Source organism: Ursus arctos, unplaced genomic scaffold, assembly GCF_023065955.2.
Source record: "Ursus arctos isolate Adak ecotype North America unplaced genomic scaffold, UrsArc2.0 scaffold_15, whole genome shotgun sequence".
NCBI lineage: Eukaryota > Metazoa > Chordata > Mammalia > Carnivora > Ursidae > Ursus > Ursus arctos.
This window is the reverse complement of record NW_026622819.1, coordinates 41,058,276-41,078,081: the sequence shown is the minus strand read 5'-3', so window position 1 is coordinate 41,078,081 and position 19,806 is coordinate 41,058,276. Positions and strand designations below refer to the sequence as shown.

The 19,806-nt window shown below is 48.5% G+C and overlaps 2 protein-coding genes across 3 annotated transcripts; one reads left to right on the top strand and one right to left on the bottom strand.

Annotated features, from left to right (window-relative positions):
• Window positions 1-511: 511 nt before the first annotated feature.
• On the bottom strand, window positions 512-18,681 carry SMIM3 (small integral membrane protein 3). 2 transcript variants are annotated; one of them, XM_057312265.1, is made up of 2 exons: window positions 18,476-18,681; window positions 512-1,884 (listed from the first exon to the last, which is right to left on the bottom strand). In XM_057312265.1, the coding sequence occupies exon 2, from the start codon at window positions 1,871-1,873 to the stop codon at window positions 1,691-1,693; it is 183 nt and encodes a 60-aa protein (XP_057168248.1). In that variant the 5' UTR covers window positions 1,874-1,884; window positions 18,476-18,681; the 3' UTR covers window positions 512-1,690. The 2 variants fall into 2 exon arrangements, with proteins under 2 accessions (XP_057168248.1, XP_026366572.1); XM_026510787.4 differs by lacking the exon at window positions 18,476-18,681 and adding an exon at window positions 18,000-18,257.
• LOC130543731 (collagen alpha-1(II) chain-like) lies at window positions 17,267-18,597 on the top strand. The gene is made up of 2 exons (XM_057312391.1): window positions 17,267-17,525; window positions 17,648-18,597. The coding sequence occupies exons 1-2, from the start codon at window positions 17,426-17,428 to the stop codon at window positions 18,595-18,597; spliced, it is 1,050 nt and encodes a 349-aa protein (XP_057168374.1). The 5' UTR covers window positions 17,267-17,425.
• Window positions 18,682-19,806: the final 1,125 nt, after the last annotated feature.

Below are 19,806 nucleotides of genomic sequence, written 5' to 3'. Positions count from 1 at the left end.
CTCACATCACCTCTTAGCACATGACCTTTTCCATCTCCTCGCTTTGTCTCCCCCAGCCCATCCCCCTTCCACTCCTATGTGGTCTGCCAAGTTCTGCATTTGGCACCTCATTGCTGCAGTCTGAGTACTCTTCCTGGGTGGTCCTGTCCACTTGTGTGGCAAACCTACCGGATGCAGATAATCCCCTCCAGCCATAAAATCTTTCCCAAAGAAAGGATTTCAGGATTCCAGTTGCATCCTGAAAGCGTCCACCTGAGTATCACAAGCGCCTCGAACTCAACAGGTCTGATACGAAATTTATCGTTCTTCCCTCTGCATCCTATGTCTATGTAAACTGCACAACTACCCACTTGCCGAAGCTGGAACCCCAGAAGTCGACTGGATTCTTCTCTTTCCCTTTCAGTTCTTACATTCAAACTGTCCCTAAGGCCCATAAATTCAGTGGGATCCTTTTACCCGAATTCCTGAGCTTAGTAAAAGTGCTCTCTAAAGAAAGACATCAGACGTGCTCATTCTAGCACTTTATTGGAAATTGGTCGTATACATCAACGAATTCAGACCAAAGTAAAAGCATCACTTCCACACAATATCGTGATATCTGTGCTATCTTCTTACATAATTTAATATATCCCAAGATGTTCCTGATTTTGGTCAAGGAGCTTGAGTGGTCCAGAAATCTCTCTCTATAAATATAGATCATAACATCTAAAATAACCATTATTGTTTTGAGTTAGTTCCAAGAGTCCTGGGAACACCTCTTCAAATCTGTAGCTTAGACTGGCTGCAGTGCTGGTGGGGGGGAATGAAGATCATTCACCTTACACCATGGAGCTGGTTACAGCGGGTGCTGGGGTGGGGGGACAGAGCTCCTCGGGTGTGGGGCACACAAGTGGGTCGGGGCTGGAGATCCTGAAAGCTGCCCAGGCCACTCGGCCACCCTGTGTTTTCCAACATTGCTTGAGTGTCAAAGCAAGGAGACCCCAGTGCAGAAAGAAGCCCATCACCCCAGGTCCCTTGGCATGGCCAAGAAATGGCAGGGCCTCCCCTAGATTGTTATAGCGGTAGACATCCTGGCACAGAGAAGGTCCTGGGAAGTTCCTCCCATCTCCCTCCCCCTGCCCCGCTCTGTTCCCTCCAAATTACATAACTTGAGGGAGTGGCACCACAAAGAAAATGACTGAGCCAAAGTGCTGCCGGCCGTGGAATGAGGACATGGTGCCTTTGCTTGGTCTGACCTGGGGAGCACCGGCGAAGGCTGCTCTGCCCCCAGCATCTTCCTCACCACCGTGAAGGCCATCGTCAGCAATCAGGTGGGTGCTTTGGTTCTTCGAAACTTCTCAGCATTTAGCAATAACACCTGTGTATCTGTGGTGGCCTTCCTGCTCACAATCACGAACAGCTTTAACCTCTGCCAAGTCATTGGTTCTTGCAACCCTATGAGGTAGGAAGGGCAGGGATCACGATCCCCATTTAAAAGAGAAGGAACCTGGAACCCACAGACTGAGGTCCCTTGCCTGATCTCACGCAGCTGGCCGGCGGCAAAGTCCAAACAAGAACCCCGGTCTCCTCTCACATGGCAAGCTCCAGAGTCCACACTCCAAAGCCCCTCCTGCTGCTTTTCCAAGAAGGACGAGGCTGGAGGAGGGGACACCGTCCACATCACTCCCCTGGCCCTCTTAGAAGACTGATCTCAGACGGCCCCATTGAGGACAGGATGAGTCCGCATGCGATAGATAATGACCGCAGTGGCCGGGCACAGCAACAGGGAGGTCATGATGACAATGGTGGCCAGGATGATAAGGACAATGACCCAGATATCCAGGATGTGCTTGGGGAGCGCGGCTTCCATTGGGACCTGGCTGACGGCGTCCATGCTGCTTCACTCTGCGACAGACAGGAAAGAGGAAGTCACTATCTCGCACCCTCTCCGGGAGTCAGCTTGGGTCACTTACCACCTGTGTGCTCTTGAGGTTACCTGACCAATAATAAGAATAATGGGCTCACTTACTGAGGGCTTCCTCTGTGCCAGGCCCTGTGCTAGGCACTTTCTGTGTATTAACTCACTTAGCCCTCCCTTCGATCACCACCCCCGTGACGTGGGGACTATTACTGTCAGCCTTTTGTATTTCTTGGACTTTATCTTCAGTTATTTCCGTTTTACAGATGAGGACTGTAAAGCCTTTACAGATGTAGTTAATTGGCCCAAGGAAGTGAAGCCAGACGGGCGGGACTCCAGAGCCTCCGTGTTTCACTATTAAACTCTCACACTACCAGTCTGGCCCCTCATCTGTTAAAATGGAAAATTAATTGTTTTTGGCCCTGTGCCCCTTCTCCCATTGTCCTAGCAACAAAACCTGCTCTTTTCTGTGGAGAACCTACCTATTCCGTGTGGTTTAGGGGTGGACGTGTGCTCTAGGCTTGGCCATCACTAATCATAGTCAGGGCTGGGCAAGCAACCCAGGCCAGGGCAGCCAAAGTCCTCCCAGGGCTTTTATGCACAAGCTATTGGGAAAGATGATTCTTTCTGCTAGCGACTGCTACACCAAAAGGATGTGAGTCTGGAAAGGACAGGCGGAGGGCTGCCTCACCCACGTGTAGATAGCCCATCTTAGAGACGGAAGGAGAAAGGGAGGCTTCAGGACCTGAACCCCACGCAGTCTGACGCCAGCTGCAACCCCGGACACCCCAGACACAGAAGGGAATAATTCCCTGCCTTTAAGCCAGAGTCAGTCTGGCTTCTCTCACTTCACAGCTAAAAGAGTCCTGATGGATAAGATATAAATCAGTTGTTCCCAGACTTTTTCAACTCACAGCACCCTTAGTGTCTTAGTAATTTTTTCACAGCTCTGCGGGCCCAAACAAACACCTAGCAGTTCCAGTTATTATGTAATTAGCTTCAAACAATCAGTAAGCATTTATGTCCTAACAGATTAGTAACTGTCTGGAAAACAAAAACAAAAACAAAAAACAAACAAACAAAAAAAACCCACGTACACACAAATTGAAAGAAGAAAATATTTTCATTTCATTCTTTACCAGTTACTTACTAACGGGCCGTGGTTCAGCACTGCACAACGTTGCAGACTCTGGGGTCAGATTCGACCACGCCCACTTCCCACTTCCCACCCACCGTCATTTGTACGCACCACCTGCCGGCAGCCACCCAAAACTCAGCTTCACGAAATAGAGCATCACCAAAGGGAACGTAGTAAGGTTACTGTTAAACTGTAAACTTTGTGGAGCTAGTAGTTTCCACGGTGTCTGACGGATGTCAAAAATGTTACAGATCTCTCAGCACCCCCACACACGTTTCCAATGAGTTCACTGTGGCTCCCAGGGCTGCGTACAACCTGGGAACCACAGACGTAACCGATTCCCTGCCTGGAGGGCACCAGGTCACAACCAACACTCTCCTGTGGTTCCTTCTAGATCTGAGATCTGTATTTCTGTGATCCCAGGTCCCAGACACAATTTCCAATTCCAGTCCGGTGCCCTGCTTTGTCCTAACCAGTAACTTTTCCTTTCTAATGCCTTTGGCTCCATGCCCACTGTTGCCCCATTAAGTAAGGTGCTGACGGCCATATCCAGGGCAAAGCCCCCAAGATATAGACACAAAAGATGTTCATTTCTGCCTCGTTTGTTACAGCAACCAATGCAACGTTTCCATAATAGTAAAATATCGTATATCCATACATGGGTATACCATGCAGCTGACCCCATTCATTCATTTAACAAACATACAGTGCTTCCTACTCACCAAGTTTTGTTCCAAGTGTGTTACAAATATTAACGTATTTAATGGTTATTACTAAAAAGAACGATGATCTACAGTGAGATCCGAATATTTTAAGCGGGGGAGGGGAGGAAGTACAGTACAGAATAATGTGTATAGGATTATTCCTCTGGCTCAGATTTTGTAGAATTAAGTAGATAGGGGACAATGCATAAATGTAAAATCATTTATGAGCAGAATCCAAAGAAAGTGTTAAATAGTGATTACCTGGGGGCCGGACTAGGAGTGGGAGAAGCTTTTGCTTTTCATTCTTCATGTTTTCATGCTGTTTGAATTTTCTAAACATGAGCACGTCTTACACTGAATTTTCTTAAGTCAACTGGATTGAGGGGAAAATAGTCCAAGAAAATTCAAGTATGAGCCTAGATCAGTGGCCACCAAATGCCCTATACTGTGCCAAGTGAGAACCATCTTAGGACAGTATTAAAAAAAAAAAAAAACAACACTAATTTCTGGGTCCCATTGTGGACTTCCTGAATTAGACTCAAGAGGGGACAGGAAGGGCCTGTTTTTCCTAACATGCAGCCAGCTCTGGGAACCCCTGGACTTGCGATCTCTAAGGCTGCTAGGACTCTCTCCAGCACTGTGATTTGGCAACCGATTCCCAGGTGCTCTGGAGCCAGTCTGGTCAGACCTGGGCAAGGTCCAGGATGAAGGAGAAGCCTCTGGCAAGGCTCCCCAGGAGACCGGGATTATCAGGCTGGGGCCTGCCGAAGAGGGAGAGGCAGAGGCTGGCCCTGCCTCAGCTTTAGAAATGGGATCACTTACTCCCAAGTCCAAGACACAGAAGCATGAGTCACAGGAGACGTGTACTGCTAAGGAAGGACAGAGGCGGCAGAAATCATTCTTTGTGGTCTCCTGATTACATCAACAGCTAGCTTGCCCCGGGCCAAAAGAACCCCACGAAAGCCCTTTCTGGTAAACCCATTAACATCAAACAGTTTCCGTGCCTCCGAATGCCAGGAATAATTTCCCTGGCTGACTTTCATATGGAAAACCTGTCATTTACAGGAACTCGGGCTTCAGGGCTCCTTCACAATCACTAATCACAGAAGCTACAGCCAGCCTTATTTCACAGATGGCAAAACGGAGGTCCGGAGGTCTTTCCCTGCCTTCAACCCCACCTTCTTCCAGAATAAACACTGAAAGACAGAAATCCAATCAAGTCACTGCCTAAGCAACACAAAACAGAACAAGTAGATGAATAAATGAAACTTTCTGTGTCACCTGCACTCTAGATTGTACTCTTTCGCACGTGGCATTATTTGAAATCCTGATCACAAGAACAGATAAAAGCAGAGCTGCTCTAGAATGCCAGGCAGGAGGCAAAGGAGGGGTGTTGGGGCGCCAGCCAGCAAGGCTAGATAAATATCCTTAGAGGCCCCAAGCACTAGAGTTTAGGGTGCTCACTCCCTTCCCACATACAACCCAAACTAAAAGCAATATTAAAGCATAACACATAAAACTAATTTTCCCAGGTGTTATTTTGGTGTCCCTGCTTAACACAGCCTGTTGGCTTGGTACAGCACAGCTGTTCAGCTTCCCCTTGACTCCCTGGGCTTCTGAAAACAGTCTGGAAACCACAGGTTGTGATGTTCTCCAAGGGCCCTCTCAGCGAGACTACTGTTCCAGGGCTCTAAGGCTGGCCGTGAACGTGGCCAGGCATCCGAGCGCACAGGGAGCTCTCGCTCCTTGTCTCAGCCTTCTGTCTTCAAACGCGTCCTCCGAAGGGCTGTTCCTTCCCATGGGACACCTCTCCCCACCATGAAAGAAAAGTCTTGTCCCCAAAATAAGAACTACATAAACCGCGTGTTCAGCATCTTTAATGGCACGCTGGAAAGTTCTCCTTGAGAAAACGCAGGACTCTCGGCTTCTGCTAGCTGACTTCTGTTTGACCTCTATCTGGCATCCGGGTGCATGGCTCCCTGTGAGTGCATAAAACCCTGCTGCTTTGCACATCTAATTAATAACCATTGATCAGCTGCTTATCATTTGCTTTGCAGATACACTACTTGTTATTTCTGATTAATGGGTCATATCAGACTGTGGCCCCAACCGTTCATATCACAAGTTTAACCTTATCAGAGATAAAAATGTGATGTTTTTATGACCATGGGAGGTGAAACAGCAGTCAGGCCTAAACTCCTGTCAATTTAAACTGGCATACTTTATCTCCTAATGACCTCATTAAATGAATAAATAAACGTTGACATATGTTCAATATAAGTTTGTCTAAGAAGCTGTGTTAACATCACTCTGAGCTGACAAGCAAAGAAGCCACTGGTATCACCAGCCACTGATGCCATCTGGGCCCTACCCCAGCAGCCCAGTGAGAGGCCAGTTTTCATAAGCAACTGAAAATCTTCTACGGGAAAAAAAAAAAAAAAGAATCATCGTTCAAGCCAATTCTATCATATGGCAAATTTCCTAGTGCCAACAAAAAAATATATAAATTTCATAAATTAAAATTTCCTGCAAGTCTATACTGAATAACTGAACTCAAGGGGACGGATCTGTGCTATCTATCCTCCTCTCAATCACGAGACTCATGAGACTAGGGTAGCGGTTCTCACCCTCTGACAAAGTAATGTTAGTTTTGGTTGAGCACCATCAGGACAAGTAACTCTGTCCGGGATGTTTGTCCATTCATTCATTCATTCATTCATTCATCAAGTACTTATTATATACAAGATACTTACTTAGGAATTACTGTTATTTGCTCAGAAGATATAACTCAGCTCCAAGAAGCACAGAGGAGTTAAGTAACTCCTCCTCTTATTTCCTCAAATACAGGATCACACAAGCCAGCACTTAACAAGTACCAAGTACTAAGTACTGTGTGAGGCCTCACCCCACACATTAACTTACTTAACCTTCCCAATAACCCTGTGCTGGATATATTATTTTACAGATGTGGAAATGAAAGCCAAGAGAGGTTAACTGGCTAGTGATCGTAAAGCTAACTGACGTTAAAACTCGGATCTCCTGACCCTATATTCATCTCCAAAGCCTCCACACAGACTCAGGAGTAAGAGCATGGAATATGCCAGATCCACAGCTCTTTCCTAAGTCTAGGTCAGACTCATTGCTTTTGGCCAAAGGCATTCGGGATTTAGAGAATTCAGAAAAGGTATGCTGTCTACAAAAATCAGGACTTCAACTTCTGGTGATGGCAAACTAGATCATTTTGACCAAACCTCCTACTGAGAACAACTAGAAAAACTGGACCAAAAAACTGCCTGAAGGCACTAAGAAGTACCAAAATAATGAGGAATTACCGGGCTAAGATCTGGGAGCAGATAGAAATCTAGGGAGGTGAGCCTGGCATTTGAAGGAGCATTTCGCCGAGTGGAGGATGGAGACTAAGCAAGGGTTCTGACAGACTCCAGGATCTCCAGACTGCCAAGACGGGGAAAATAAAACCCCTGCATTCTGAGGCTGGACTTCAAAGAGCACTCTGTGCTAAGAGTGATCTAGAGTATTCCAACCCCAGAGACTGCAACCCAGGTTTCAGTCATCACAGCCCCTGAAATTGAATTAAGGTTGTTTCACATTGCTAGTACCTCCAGGGGTCTGGCAGAGGCAAACCTACACCCCTCTAGAGGAGCTCACATCACCACAGGCTTCAATTTTTGTTTTACTGAAATATAATGTCTAACGCAAAACCAAAAATAAATAGGACTGAAAGGCAAGATGACAAGAACAGAACCATCAGAAACAACAGACAACAGAAAAAGATCTACAGGGGCTCCAGATATTGGAGCTGTCCCTCAGACACACCCTTTAAATAACCTTGCTTACTCTGTTCAAGGAGATTGAGAATTTTGACAGAGAACTGGAAACTATAAGAAAGAACACGAGAGATTTTTTTTTTAAGAACTGAACAGAAATTCTAGAACCGAAAAATACAATGATAGAAATAAAAATTCAACAAATAGGCTTAACAGCTGATGAGACATAGAAGAAAGAAGAATTAGCAAACCAGAGGATAGATCGAAAAGAAAAAAAAAAACACTTAGAATGAAGCAGAGGGAAAGAAGAGCACATTATAATAAATCTGCTAAAAGCCATAGATAAAGAGAAAAAAAGACATTATCTTCAAATGAAAACCAATTAGACTGATATCTAACTTCTCAACAGAAAAAATGGAATCTGGAAAACAGTAGAATATCTTTAAAGCACCACAAAAAATAACTGCCAAGAATTAAGATGAAATAAGACATTTGGGGCGCCTGGGTGGTACAGCGGTTAAGCGTCTGCCTTCGGCTCAGGGCGTGATCCCGGCGATCTGGGATCGAGCCCCACATCAGGTTCCTCCGCTGTGAGCCTGCTTCTTCCTCTCCCACTCCCCCGGCTTGTGTTCCCTCTCTCGCTGGCTGTCTCTATCTCCGTCGAATAAATAATAAAATAAAATCTTTAAAAAAAAGATGAAATAAGACATTTTCAGACAAAAACAGATTTAAAAATGTACAATATGTACATTTTTTTGTACAAAATGTACAATAACAATAGCAAATAAATAGTAGAAGAAATAGAATTAAAGTATTCTGGTTTTCTTGCATTGTCTGGGAAGGTCAGAAGAACCAAATAATATTAGACTTTTTTAAGTCAAGGGTGTATATTGTAATCTGTAGGAAGGCCATTTAAAAGTAGTAAGAGTACATAACTTTCAGAGAAAAGTGAAGGAGGGAAAAATAGAACAGGTGGGGCAAATAGAAAGCACATGGGTAGTAAGGAGGGCACGTATTGCATGGTGCACTGGGTGTTATACGCAACTAATGAGTCATCGAACTTTACATCGGAAACCGGGGATGTACTGTATGGTGACTAACATAATATAATAAAAAAATATTTAAAAAAAAAGAAAGCACATAGAAAGATACTAGATTTAAACTTAAACAAACAAAAGTGATTGGCATATATATATACACACATAAATTTAAAATGTATATAAATATACATTTTTTACAAAAGACACATGGAGATTCAGGAAGGTTTAAAGTGAAAGGACACAAATACCATCCAATCGTGTAAGCTAGTAGGGCTATCTTACTGTCAGAGAAAGTAGACCCTTAGGCAAAAAGTGTAACTAGAGATACCAAAAGATTAAATGATTTGTAATTTTTCTGTACCTAATTTCAGAATTATAAGGAGAAATAAATGAAGCCACAGGTACAGTGTGGGAGTTCAACACAACTCTCTTGAATACCAATAGAACAAAAAGTTTTTTAAAATCAGCTAAGGACAGAGAAGAATTCTTAAATTAATAGTTTTCTATAATACATGATTTCAAATAGGAAGCACCAAAACTAATTAAATATAAAAAGTTAACATTTAAATTTTTTCCTCTGGGAATAATTTTTGTGTATTAATATGTTTAATATATAATATTAAATTTAATATAAAATATATTATATAATGGGAATATATACTATACTATATTTTACATATATATAAAATTCCCAATTATGTAGTAATAGAAATTCATTTAATGGTATTAGAAGAAAATAGCTTTGAGGATAATTACATGGGAATAAAAGGAAACACAATATACAGCATTTAAAAAACAAGGTCAAAGCAGAATAGTTTTAGTGCAAGAACAAGTAGTTTTTAGAACCGATTTCATATGTTAAGTCATTGACCTAACTCACAAAACAGAGAGTTGGCTCTAGTATGTTCCCGTCAGAACTGTAAAGAGGCTATTTCTATAAAGCCATTGTGGTAAGCAGAACTCTAAAATGACCCCCATAATCTCTGTTCCCTGGTGCTACCCTTGGGATTAGGTTAGGTCACATAACAAGCGTGAAGGGATTCTGCAGATGTAGTTAAGGTTCCAGATGCCCCGAGTTTAAAGTAAACAAAAAGATCGTCCTGGGTGGGCCTGACCTCATCAGGGGAAAGTCCTTTAAAAGAGGGCTGACGTTTCCCTGAGGTCGAAGAGACTGTTCTGCTGGCCTTGAGTTCCAAGAAACAAATCTGCCAACAACCTGAGTGAGCTTGCCGGCAGAGTCTTTCCCAATTGATCCTCCACATGCAAATGCAACTTGGCTGATACCTTGACGGAAGTTTTGTAAGGACCCAGCAAGGCTGTGTTTGAACCCAGGGAAACTATGAGATCAGTGAGTGTGTTTTTAAGCCACCAAATCTGTGCTAAGTTGTTACGGCCACAACAGAAAACTAATACAGCAATACTATTTTGTACTGGGTTCGTTCTGTGGAGAAGAACTCTCTCCAAAGTGATGGCATTCTAGAAATCTACACAGAATTTACACACTATCTAGCTGAAACTACACAGCCTGCCTTCCATTTTACGGGTGAAGGAAATGACTTGCCCAAGGTCACATGGCAAGTGACGAGCAGAACCAAGGGGAGCGCTCAGGCCTCCTGATCTGCATGCTCTTTTCAAACGCCATCGCTCTCCTGTTTGAGATGGGAGCTGCGAGAAAGTAAGGAGTCCGGCTGGAGGAAGCAGCGGTAGGGAACAAACTGATAGAAGAATGACAGCCAGCCAGGCTTCTTGATTCTACCTCTTTACTGTGTAAAAGCCATGGAGGCCTTGAGGCCCAGAGCCCGAGGCCACGTCACAGTAGGTGGGACATATAAGACGGTTTTCCAGCTCCCCCCCACACACCCCTTAACCAAAAATAAGTGCTGGCAGAACCACTGGTGAATGCAATTCCATCCCTTTGATTCAAGGTCCAAACGCAAACGAATCTAGTGATGAGGTAATGACTAAGCCTGTAACTTAGTATTCCTCACCGCGAGACCATCAGGGAAGAGGAAGAGATGCTGGCATCTTGCCAGTCATGGGAGATCCCACCAAGGTGGGGAAAAGCGCCCCGCATCTGGGATGGAGGACCGGACAACGTGCTGGGTTCCAGCTCTGCCGCGGCCCGGACTTCACCCAGCACAGCTCATCCTCCTCGCAGAACGCCCCCCTCTACTCAGTGGTAGGGGTACTGACTACACATTTCTTAAGTCAACAGCTCCCCGAACTCCTGGACGCTGGTAGGGCACTGCGAGTGCATCGGAACGGAGGGAATGCTTGGCAACAGCAGGGAATTCTCTCCTCCACACCCACACGACGGTGTTAGGAGCCCGGGCTCAGAGGCCGGTTGGCTTGGGCTTCAATACGGCTCCGTTTTCCAGCTGACCTATCTCAGGTAAGTTATTAAACTTCCTCAGGCTTCCATTGACTCGGCTGAAAACACAAAACCAAAAATGGGCAAATAATAGTATCTGCCTTGTAGGGTGAGTAGAATTCCATGAGAGGGTCACACAGACTACTTGGCCGTATTCTGACCCACGACAGGCACTCCATAAATGTTCGTGCCATGACCAATAATTCCCGGCTGTAGGGACTCCCCCGCCTCAGCAAATAGCCCTCCCCCACCCTCAGTGAGAATCTGTTAGCATCCCTGACTTGGCACACGTCTTCACTTTATCCACAAAGATGACAGAGGCTTAGTCCAAATTAATGAATTTTTTTTGAATCAACCGACGACGTGGCTGATGAACCTGACGGATTCCTCCAGTCCGGGCATGAGACGGGGGTAGCAATTCAGTAAACCCGGACGGCGCGGTGCCTCACACTGGGCATCGAGGAGAGGGGGAGACGTGGAGCTGGGTGCCCCTAGGAAGCTCGCCCTCTTCTGCCGGAAGAAGACATCACGTACAATTGCTAGTTGCGGTACAAGGCCAAGCACTCCCACACGTTGAAGGTGCAAACCACATGCTCTCGGAGAAAAGGAAGGAAGTGGAAAGAGAAAGAGAAAGACTGCAGGTAAGACAATCTTGATCTGAATCCTGCTTTCCATCCTCATCAGAGGTGAGACTTGGGGCAAGTTACTTAAAATCTCTAAACCTCAGTCTTCTCATCTTTAGGAAAGGGACACTAAGAGCGCTGCATCGCACCCTACTTTTGTGAGAATAAAGCGAGACAATATGTATATAGTCCTGAAACATAATAGATGCTCAAAAAATATTCCTCTTCCTTCGTTTTTGTTTAAGTAAAACAGAATCCTTCAAAAAGAAGGGGGACTTTGATACAGGCTTTGAAGGAAAAAAAATAAAGAGAAAGGCAGGATGAATAGAACGGATACATCAACAAAGCCCCGAGGTGGTAAGACACAGGCTGTGCAGGAGCATATGTCATCCTTGTGGCTTTGGGGAGAGGCTCAACCTTTCTAAGCTTCTGTTTCATTTGTAAAATGGGAACAGGATAGCCAACGGTAGTGGCTCCTTCACTGGGACGCGTGGGACTTGAATGAGCGAATGCACGCGAAGCGCTGACTTCGGACCATGCCGGGTACACGGTGAGGGCTTCATCCGTGGTCAGCCGAGCATAGCTCCTAAATCCAGAGCGTTCAGAGGCCCCACCATTAGTCTGGTACCATGACTGCTCCGAGGCCGATCGAGGAAACCACAGGGATAGTTTCCTACGCAGACAGCCTTGGAGAGCCTGTCCCGGCTTTGAGGTCCCCCAGGCAAAGCACACCCTGCACGTCTGAGCTGCAGCGAGCAGCTAACTTCTGAGGGATTGCCCGTGGTTATCCAACCGGTTTGACCACCAAGGAGCTCCCTGAGGAAGAAGGCAATAAAAGAAATGACTTCCTGTTGGCTGGCAAGCTTAATTATCCCAAAGTGGGAGAAAAAGCAGACGAGGCAGGTGGCTTCCTGCAGGTGTGGCCTCAGGCCGGCACTGCCAGAGCTCTGAGCAGATACCGTGGGCACCCCAGAGAGGAGGCAGCGAGCCCCAGCTCTGAGTCACTGACGCTGGGGCCATGTCTTCGGGCAACCTGCCAAATGGGAAGAAGGAGACTGACCGTTCCCACCCAGGGAGCAGACTCGGGGGCTTACCAGCATCACTCCGCTTATAGGACCCCTTCCTAAGGCTCTACCCTCAGCAGGAGCTGGTGCAATCATCTGAGAAGAATGGAGCATCTAGGCCAGACAGAGAAAGCAAGTCGAGTCCCGAGAAAAGGCCCCACTGGCCACTTACTCGCCTGGGGTAGCTAATGACCTGATCCCACTCCAAGACTTTGGTGCTTGCTGTTCCCTCTTCTTAGAATGCTCTTCCCCACAGATCGTCCTTTTCAACAACCAGTGTCTCAGGGTCCAGGATCTCAACTTGAATGTCACCTCTTTGGAAAAGCCTTTCCAGATTCACCTTGTTAAATCACTTCGCTCATCCAGCCGCCGTTCTTCATCTCAGACCTTGCTTTAAAGACGTCTTCAGACACTTTTCACAATCTGAAATTAGCTTGTTTGTTTCCTTGTATGTGTGTTTTTATTGGCCATCTTTCCCACTCAAATGCAAGCAAAGGGAGAGCAGAAGGCTTGCCTCCTATTCCCTGCCGTACCCCCGGCACTGCTCACGGGCCCTGGCAAACAGTAAGTGCCCAATAAACACAAGATGGGCGAGGGAATGAATATGGACAGACGGGAGAACTTTATAGATTTGAGCTTAGTTGGAACTTAGCTGTCCAGAAAGGACCCTCACCCCCACGATCTTAAAAGTCAGAATCCCATCTCTAAAACAAAATGCATTCTCTGACTTGATCATTCTCTGGGCTCTCTGTACATTCAGGAAGGATTATGAGGGCCTCCTCCTTTCCCAGGCTAGGCTGTACATACCAAGCAGAGGAGAGAGGAGGACTGACCTTTCAGAATAACGTTCCCTAGGACTCCCTGTACTCCAGAGCTGAGCATTGAGGTGAGTGCAGGGGTGGGGGAGTTGCTATCCACAGTAGGAACTGTTCCTTCTCTGTTCTCAGAACAGAGAGCTGATAAAAAGGGAGGGGATTTCCCAGGCCTACTTTGGGGGGTGGGGGCATCCCCACCTCACATTCACCCTCGGAGACAGTTCTTTTCCCCTTCTGTAATAGCCTCATGCATTTACCAAGCCAAGCCATCTCACTAGGGACTTCTATTCCAAAGACAGGGGCCAGAGGAAGGGATGGGCAGGACACACAACTATCAAAAATGTGAAATGAATCAAATCAGAGGACTTTTCTCCAATCACTCGAGGTCCCTGAGGAGCGCTCTGTTCTCATTTTACCCCAATTGCCTTCCGTCTCCATCAAAATTCTTAACAGTCCAAAGACGTGTTCCCTGCCTGAGTTTCTATCTGCTCTTCTGAGGCTGGAAAAATGGAAAAACACCAGGATATTTCAAAGAGATCAGAAAAGAGCCAGAGCTATTCAAGACTGCACGTACCCACCAGACCCAGCCAATCACAGAGTCTTAGAGACCAACAGAGAGCCAGCAGCGAAGCCCAGGCCAAATCCACAGCATCCTGCTTAAGCCTCTACCATCCATCACGGTTATTTGCCAGTGACTAAGCGCCTGCTGTGTGCTGGGCCAACAAAGGAGACTCTCCATGGTGGTGGGCTGGTAGGGGGGCGCAGTTAGTGATAGAGCTGCGAGGGCACCGGAGGGGTGTGAATCCCCTACCCAGCTATGTGATCGGGAACAAGTCAATCTCCTAAAATGCACACAGCAGGCAGAACAGTGGCCCCTCAAAGATGTCCATGTCCTGGTCTCTGGAACCGTGATTATGGAAAAGGAAGCATGACTCAGAGGGCAGAGTCATGAAAACAGAGGCGAAGGAACTCTGCAGATGTGATTTAAAGACTCTGAGATCAGATTATCTTGGACCACCAAGGGGGCCCAGGCTAATGACACGAGTCCCTAAATGCGAAGAGGAAGGCAGGAGGGTCAGAGAAATATGGCAGGAGAAGGACCTGACTCACCGTTGCTTACGTTGAAGACAGAGGAAGCTGGCTATGAGCCAAGGAGTGCAGCGGCCCTGTAGAAGCAGGGAATGGCCCCCAGGTGACAGCCAGCGAGGAACCGGGGACCTTGGTCCTACAGCCACAGGAACTGCATGCTGCCAACAACTCAAATTAGCAGGGAACCCATCCTCCCCTAAAGACTCCAGACAGAAACTCAGCCTACTGATGCCTTGATTTTCTTCTAGAAAGACCCACACCTGACTTATGACCTGTAGAACTGTAATACAAAAAAATTGATTTTTTGAAGCCACTAAATTGGTGGTACAATTTGTTACAGCATTAGAAAATGACCGCACTGTGTGATCCTGAGTAAGTCCCTCCTTCAAACCAGGCCTCCTTCTGTCAGGCAATGGGAAAGGGTGGTCAAGGTGATCTCCAAGGGTCCGGCTGGCTCTCCAAGTCTCACTCTGCTCCCCTGACATCCTACCTCCCCTAGAGCCCTGCCCCAGGTCCGGGATGGTCTTGGGTTGAACGCCACTAAAGAAAAAAATAGAAAGGAGCAAGGGGTGGAGAAGATGAATGTTCAAAGCCCCAAGGTGTTTCCTAAAATCCCACCCCGGACACTCAAAAAAAAAAAAAAAAAAAAAAAAAAGCCTCCCGTTTTGCCAGTTGTTACTTCCTGGACCATCATCCCCCAACAGACGAACGAAGTGGAAAATCTGGGAGCGCAAGAAAAAAAGCTTCTTCCTGATCAACTGGTAGACGCTGTCCAGAGCACTGAGTGAAGGACTCCCTAGCCTTGCACAGATTGCGAGGTGCAAAGTCCCGATTATCAATGCCTGCCTGGGGCAGGGGATTAGGACTGGTGACAGGTAGGCCACCGATAGGTCACCGGTCCTTGAAACTGATTTGGGGAGTTTAGTTTTCTCTGTCTTTCCTTCTCTCTCCTCCGTTTCATTCTCTCTGATCCTAGGTAGTCGGTCACCAGCAATTCGCATGTCCAATCGGCCAGTCGGACTCCAATCAATAAAATAAGGAGACTAGAGGTACGCACCAGTAAGCAACACAGAGCACACAGTGCAGCTGTGGAACCCGGCTTGCTGGTGTCCGCCGTGCCAGCCAGGGAGAGTTCTGGCCTGTTCCCCTTCCTGGCTACCTCTGAGCTTTTCTCCGGGATGTACACCATTCTGTTTCCCTAGTGAGTTGGAAGGATACTAGGGTCCCTAGTGATTTACTAGTCCAGTGGCTGTCAAATTCTTACTTACCATCCCCTAGGTCACCCTGCAAGTAAGTGAAGAAGCAAGACCTGAACCCAGATCCCCATAATTCTGGTGAGGTTCAGGACATAGGCCCTGAAACCAAACTGCCTGGGGGCAAACTGCAGCGTCCTGTGATCACAGGTGAGTTCCCTATTTTCTTGGGACCTCAGTCTCCTCAACTGTAAAATGGACAGATTGGTGGTCCCTACCTCATAGGATTGTGGTAAAGACTAAATGAATTAACACATGTAAAATGCTTAGAATAATACCTGGGTCATAGTCAGCACTCATAAACGTCAAGTACGATTTTTTTTTTTAAGTAGGCTCAACATGGGGCTTGAACTCACGACCCTGAGATCAAGACCTGAACTGAGATCAAGTGTCGGACACCGGGCCAGCTGAGCCACCCAGGCGCCCCTCAAGTATGATCATTATTACATCATTTGGCTTGTCTGGCCCATTAGGGCAGGTGTCTGCAGGGTGTGGTAATACCAGCATTTACTCCTATAAACTGTGAGTGTGAGTACACGTGTCTATCTTTGATTCCACTGCCAACAGTGGCAGTGTAAGAACAATCAAGATAAAGATTCTCTTTCCTTGGAGACATTTCCATATTTATTTGTAGTTTAGCCACAGAGAGGAAACAGAAGCGCATTTTTTTTTTTTAAAGAAAGATCAGAATACAGCTAGGAAAGCACCTGAAACTGAGACTGCCTCTTACCCCCTGGGCCCCGTATGTGACCCAACCACATGAGGCCCCCAAAGTGTCTCATTTGGTTTATGGCTCCAACTCCTCACCCCAGCTCGGTGATTTTTAGGCTACGCCAGAGACAAGGAATCCCCAGACCTTCCATGCGGTGCAGCCCACAGTTCTGACGCCCTGAGAGGTCACTGTTTGGAACACTTGATGAGCATGACTTGTAACCTCCATGGCATGACTCATGACCCCAGGACAGCTGGAAACAGGAGGTCCCGCTGCAGTGGAGAAGTGCTTCTCCTCAGCTTTTTCGGTCATTGCTGCAGAGCACATGATGTCCTGAGGCTCAGCGGGGCTGTCTTGCACGCGCTCACAGGACTGACGGCTGCCTACGTAACCCAAAGGGCGCATCACGCTCCACGGTAGGCGCCCACCTGTTCCATCACCACTTCATTTTACAGATGTGGAGAGCGAGGTCAAGAGGGGGAGAATGCCTCATCGAGGTACCTCCGAGTGTCTCCTGACTTCCGGAGAACTGTCCTTCCCACCCCATCTCCAGCCTCAAACCCATTCAGGCATTTGCCAGGCTTCCTAGCTCCCCACTGCAGTGGTGCTGCGGGTCTTAGCAGCTGTTCAAGGGCTCCTTGAGACTTCAACCTCTGAGCAGCTTTCACTACTATTGCCAAGAGCTTTGAGGAATCTACAGAGAAATGAGAGACTCCTGAGCCTTCACCCCCCACCCCCTACCCCCCACAGGACCAGGGCCGGCCAGGAAGAAAGGGTGGACCTGCAGGAAGAGGAGGCCAGCCTGACCGCTCAAAATAGCAACCCCCACAGTTGTGCAGATGTGAACGGTTGACCTCTCCTTCTTCCAGGCCCTGAACAGTACTGAACACCTACTTGCCAGGGCCCTGGGCCAAGTGCTGAGGAGGCCTCGGAGATGAGGCTTGGAGAGACAGTCTCTCCCCTCAAGGAATTTGTGGAGGGGTGGAGAGAGCAGGGGTGCAAGAGAACCCACGACTGGAACAGCCAAGTCCTAAGTAAGGAGGCAGGGGGAGGAGGAGGAGGAAGCTTGGAAGGAAGGCTTCTCTCCCTGGTAACTCTGCACACCCGCTCTCTCATTCGATTTCTGTACGCAAAGAATATCTTCTCTCTTTCACAGATGGAGAAACAGGGCCGGGAGACAGGATGGGGAAACTGCTGGTGTCGGCCCAAGGGAACCCACCCCACTCCAAACTCCTGGCGCCTCTTCCCACGCGGGGCTTTGAGAGAAGCCGCCGGCCGCGGGGCTGGGCTCACCCACCGGAGCTGCGGCTCCCAGGAGGCCCCAGATCGGCCGAGAAGGTGGCTGCAACTTCGGGGCTGAGAGAAGCAGAAAAAGCGAACGCAGGAGGGATGACGGGGGAGGAAGGAGGCAGAAGACGGGGAAGGAGAGGAGGACAGTTGGGAGGACGCTGCGGTAGGGACCACAGGAGAACGGAGCCCCACGCGCGACACCCGATGGCCCCACTCACCCCGGGATCCGCAGAGCTGCTTCTCCGGAAAGCCCGTGATCCCCGCCGCAGCCGGATAGCGCCGAGTCTGCGGGAGGCTCGGGGCAAGGGACGGCGCGAGCGCTTCTGCGGGCTCGCGGGGTTGGCGGGGAGCGCGGGCGCCACGGCGGGGGGAGCCCAGCCCCGGGGTCTGGACGCCGCACGTGCCGGGCCCTCGGAGCCCGCGGCGGCGGCGGGAGCGCGCTGGAGCGGCCGGGACGCGCGGCTCGGCCCCGGGGCTGCGCTCGGCGGCGCTGGAATGCGCGGCCGCCAGGGACCGCCCCCGGAAAGCCCGGGCCCCCGGCCGCCGCCGCCGCCGCGCCCCGCCCCCACCGACCCCGCGGCCGCCCCAGCCCCAGGAGAAGCCCGGGGGCCCTGGCTTCCCCTCCAGCCCCCGCCACGCGCTCGCGTGCGGGCCCGGGCGATCGCTTCGGCCGTCGGGGCGCCGTGCTCCTTACCGTGGACCGGGAGGGTCGGGTCGACCGCAAGCGATCCTCCAAACTCCTCTCCGGCCGAAGTCTGGCCGATGGGCTTGGGCGGCGGGGCCGAGACTCTCAGCTCCTGCTTTGCAGTGTACTGAGTGCAGGATCCTTGACAAGCGGCTTCGCCAAGTGAGGCTAATAACACCTGTGTCCCAGCCTTGCCGCGAGGACGGACTTAGACGCCAGTGGGAAGCTGGTTGGTTGTCTGCTGTGGCACGCCTCTGAGCATCCTGTTCATTTTTGTGACAACAGTGGAATGGCCCGATCCAAGGTACTCCTGGGCCCGGGAGAGCTGCTTCTGAGAGGACTCCGCGCCCTGCCTGTGCCCGGCCCAGCTTCCACGCAGGACAGTGCAGCTGTGCGATCTCCTGCCGCCTCTGCGATGCACCGGGGACAGGGACTCGCGTCCCTTCTTGGTATCCACACTGTTTAATTCGCAGTCGAGCGCTCTTCAGTCTTGCTCTAAAACACAGGAGCTCAGGCCTTGACCATCAGTGTGACCTTGAGGAGTCTTGGAGCCCAACTGTGTGTCAGTTTCTTCCTTTGCCAATAGATTTAGTAAGAACTATACTGCCTTCCCAGGCCTAAATCGGATATGGTGTGGGGGCTGAACTTACCCCTACTGTCTTCTGTGAGTCGGGGATGAGGTCAGCAGAAATGACATCGAAATCATCACTACCAGATGCCAGTTTTTTAGAGGGGAAACAATGAGGATGAAGGGGATTGACATGAGAAATGATTTGACAAAAATTCTGGGAAATGTCACCCAACAACATGTTCTAACCAAAAAAGAGACGTGTGGAATCTTACAAACAAACAAGGACCACACAATTCTGAATAGTTTAATACAAAACTCTCCATGGGGCAGGGGGAGCTAAAGGAGAACAAAGTCAATTTAATAGAAAATGTTCCCTGGTTAGTGGAAGGAGTAGGAGTAGGTGTCTGGATGGACACCTGGTAACTCCCTGCGCGGGGTGTGAATGCTGGCTTCCATCTGGGAGAATGCAGAACCCCAGGGCTGGAGCCGGCACTACCAAGACTCACTCTGCCTTTCCCAGTTCACAGCCTATCAGTATCTCTTTAATAATGATTTGCCCTGGCACCCAAAAAGCCAGTCGAAGAGAAAATTGAATAACAACCTGTGGGAAACATACTACATTAACTCTGTCTCACTTGGGTTGATTTTGCTGAGAGGGCTTTGGAAGAGAAGAATAATGGATGTTGGGTTGGGGTAGGAGGAGAGGAAAAAATAGCCGATTTCAGTGCCAGGCTTTGTAGCAGCAAAACCCAGGGAACAACTTACATTT

What these genes read in the sequence shown, in the direction of transcription:
- SMIM3 (XM_057312265.1), bottom strand. Translation starts at nt 1,873, where the DNA reads ATGGACGCCGTCAGCCAGGTCCCAATGGAAGCCGCGCTCCCCAAGCAC.
- LOC130543731 (XM_057312391.1), top strand. Translation starts at nt 17,426, where the DNA reads ATGAGGCTTGGAGAGACAGTCTCTCCCCTCAAGGAATTTGTGGAGGGG. An exon ending in CTGGAACAGCCAAGTCCTAA is followed by an intron (nt 17,526 to 17,647) that starts GTAAGGAGGCAG and finishes TCTCTTTCACAG; the next exon opens with ATGGAGAAACAGGGCCGGGA.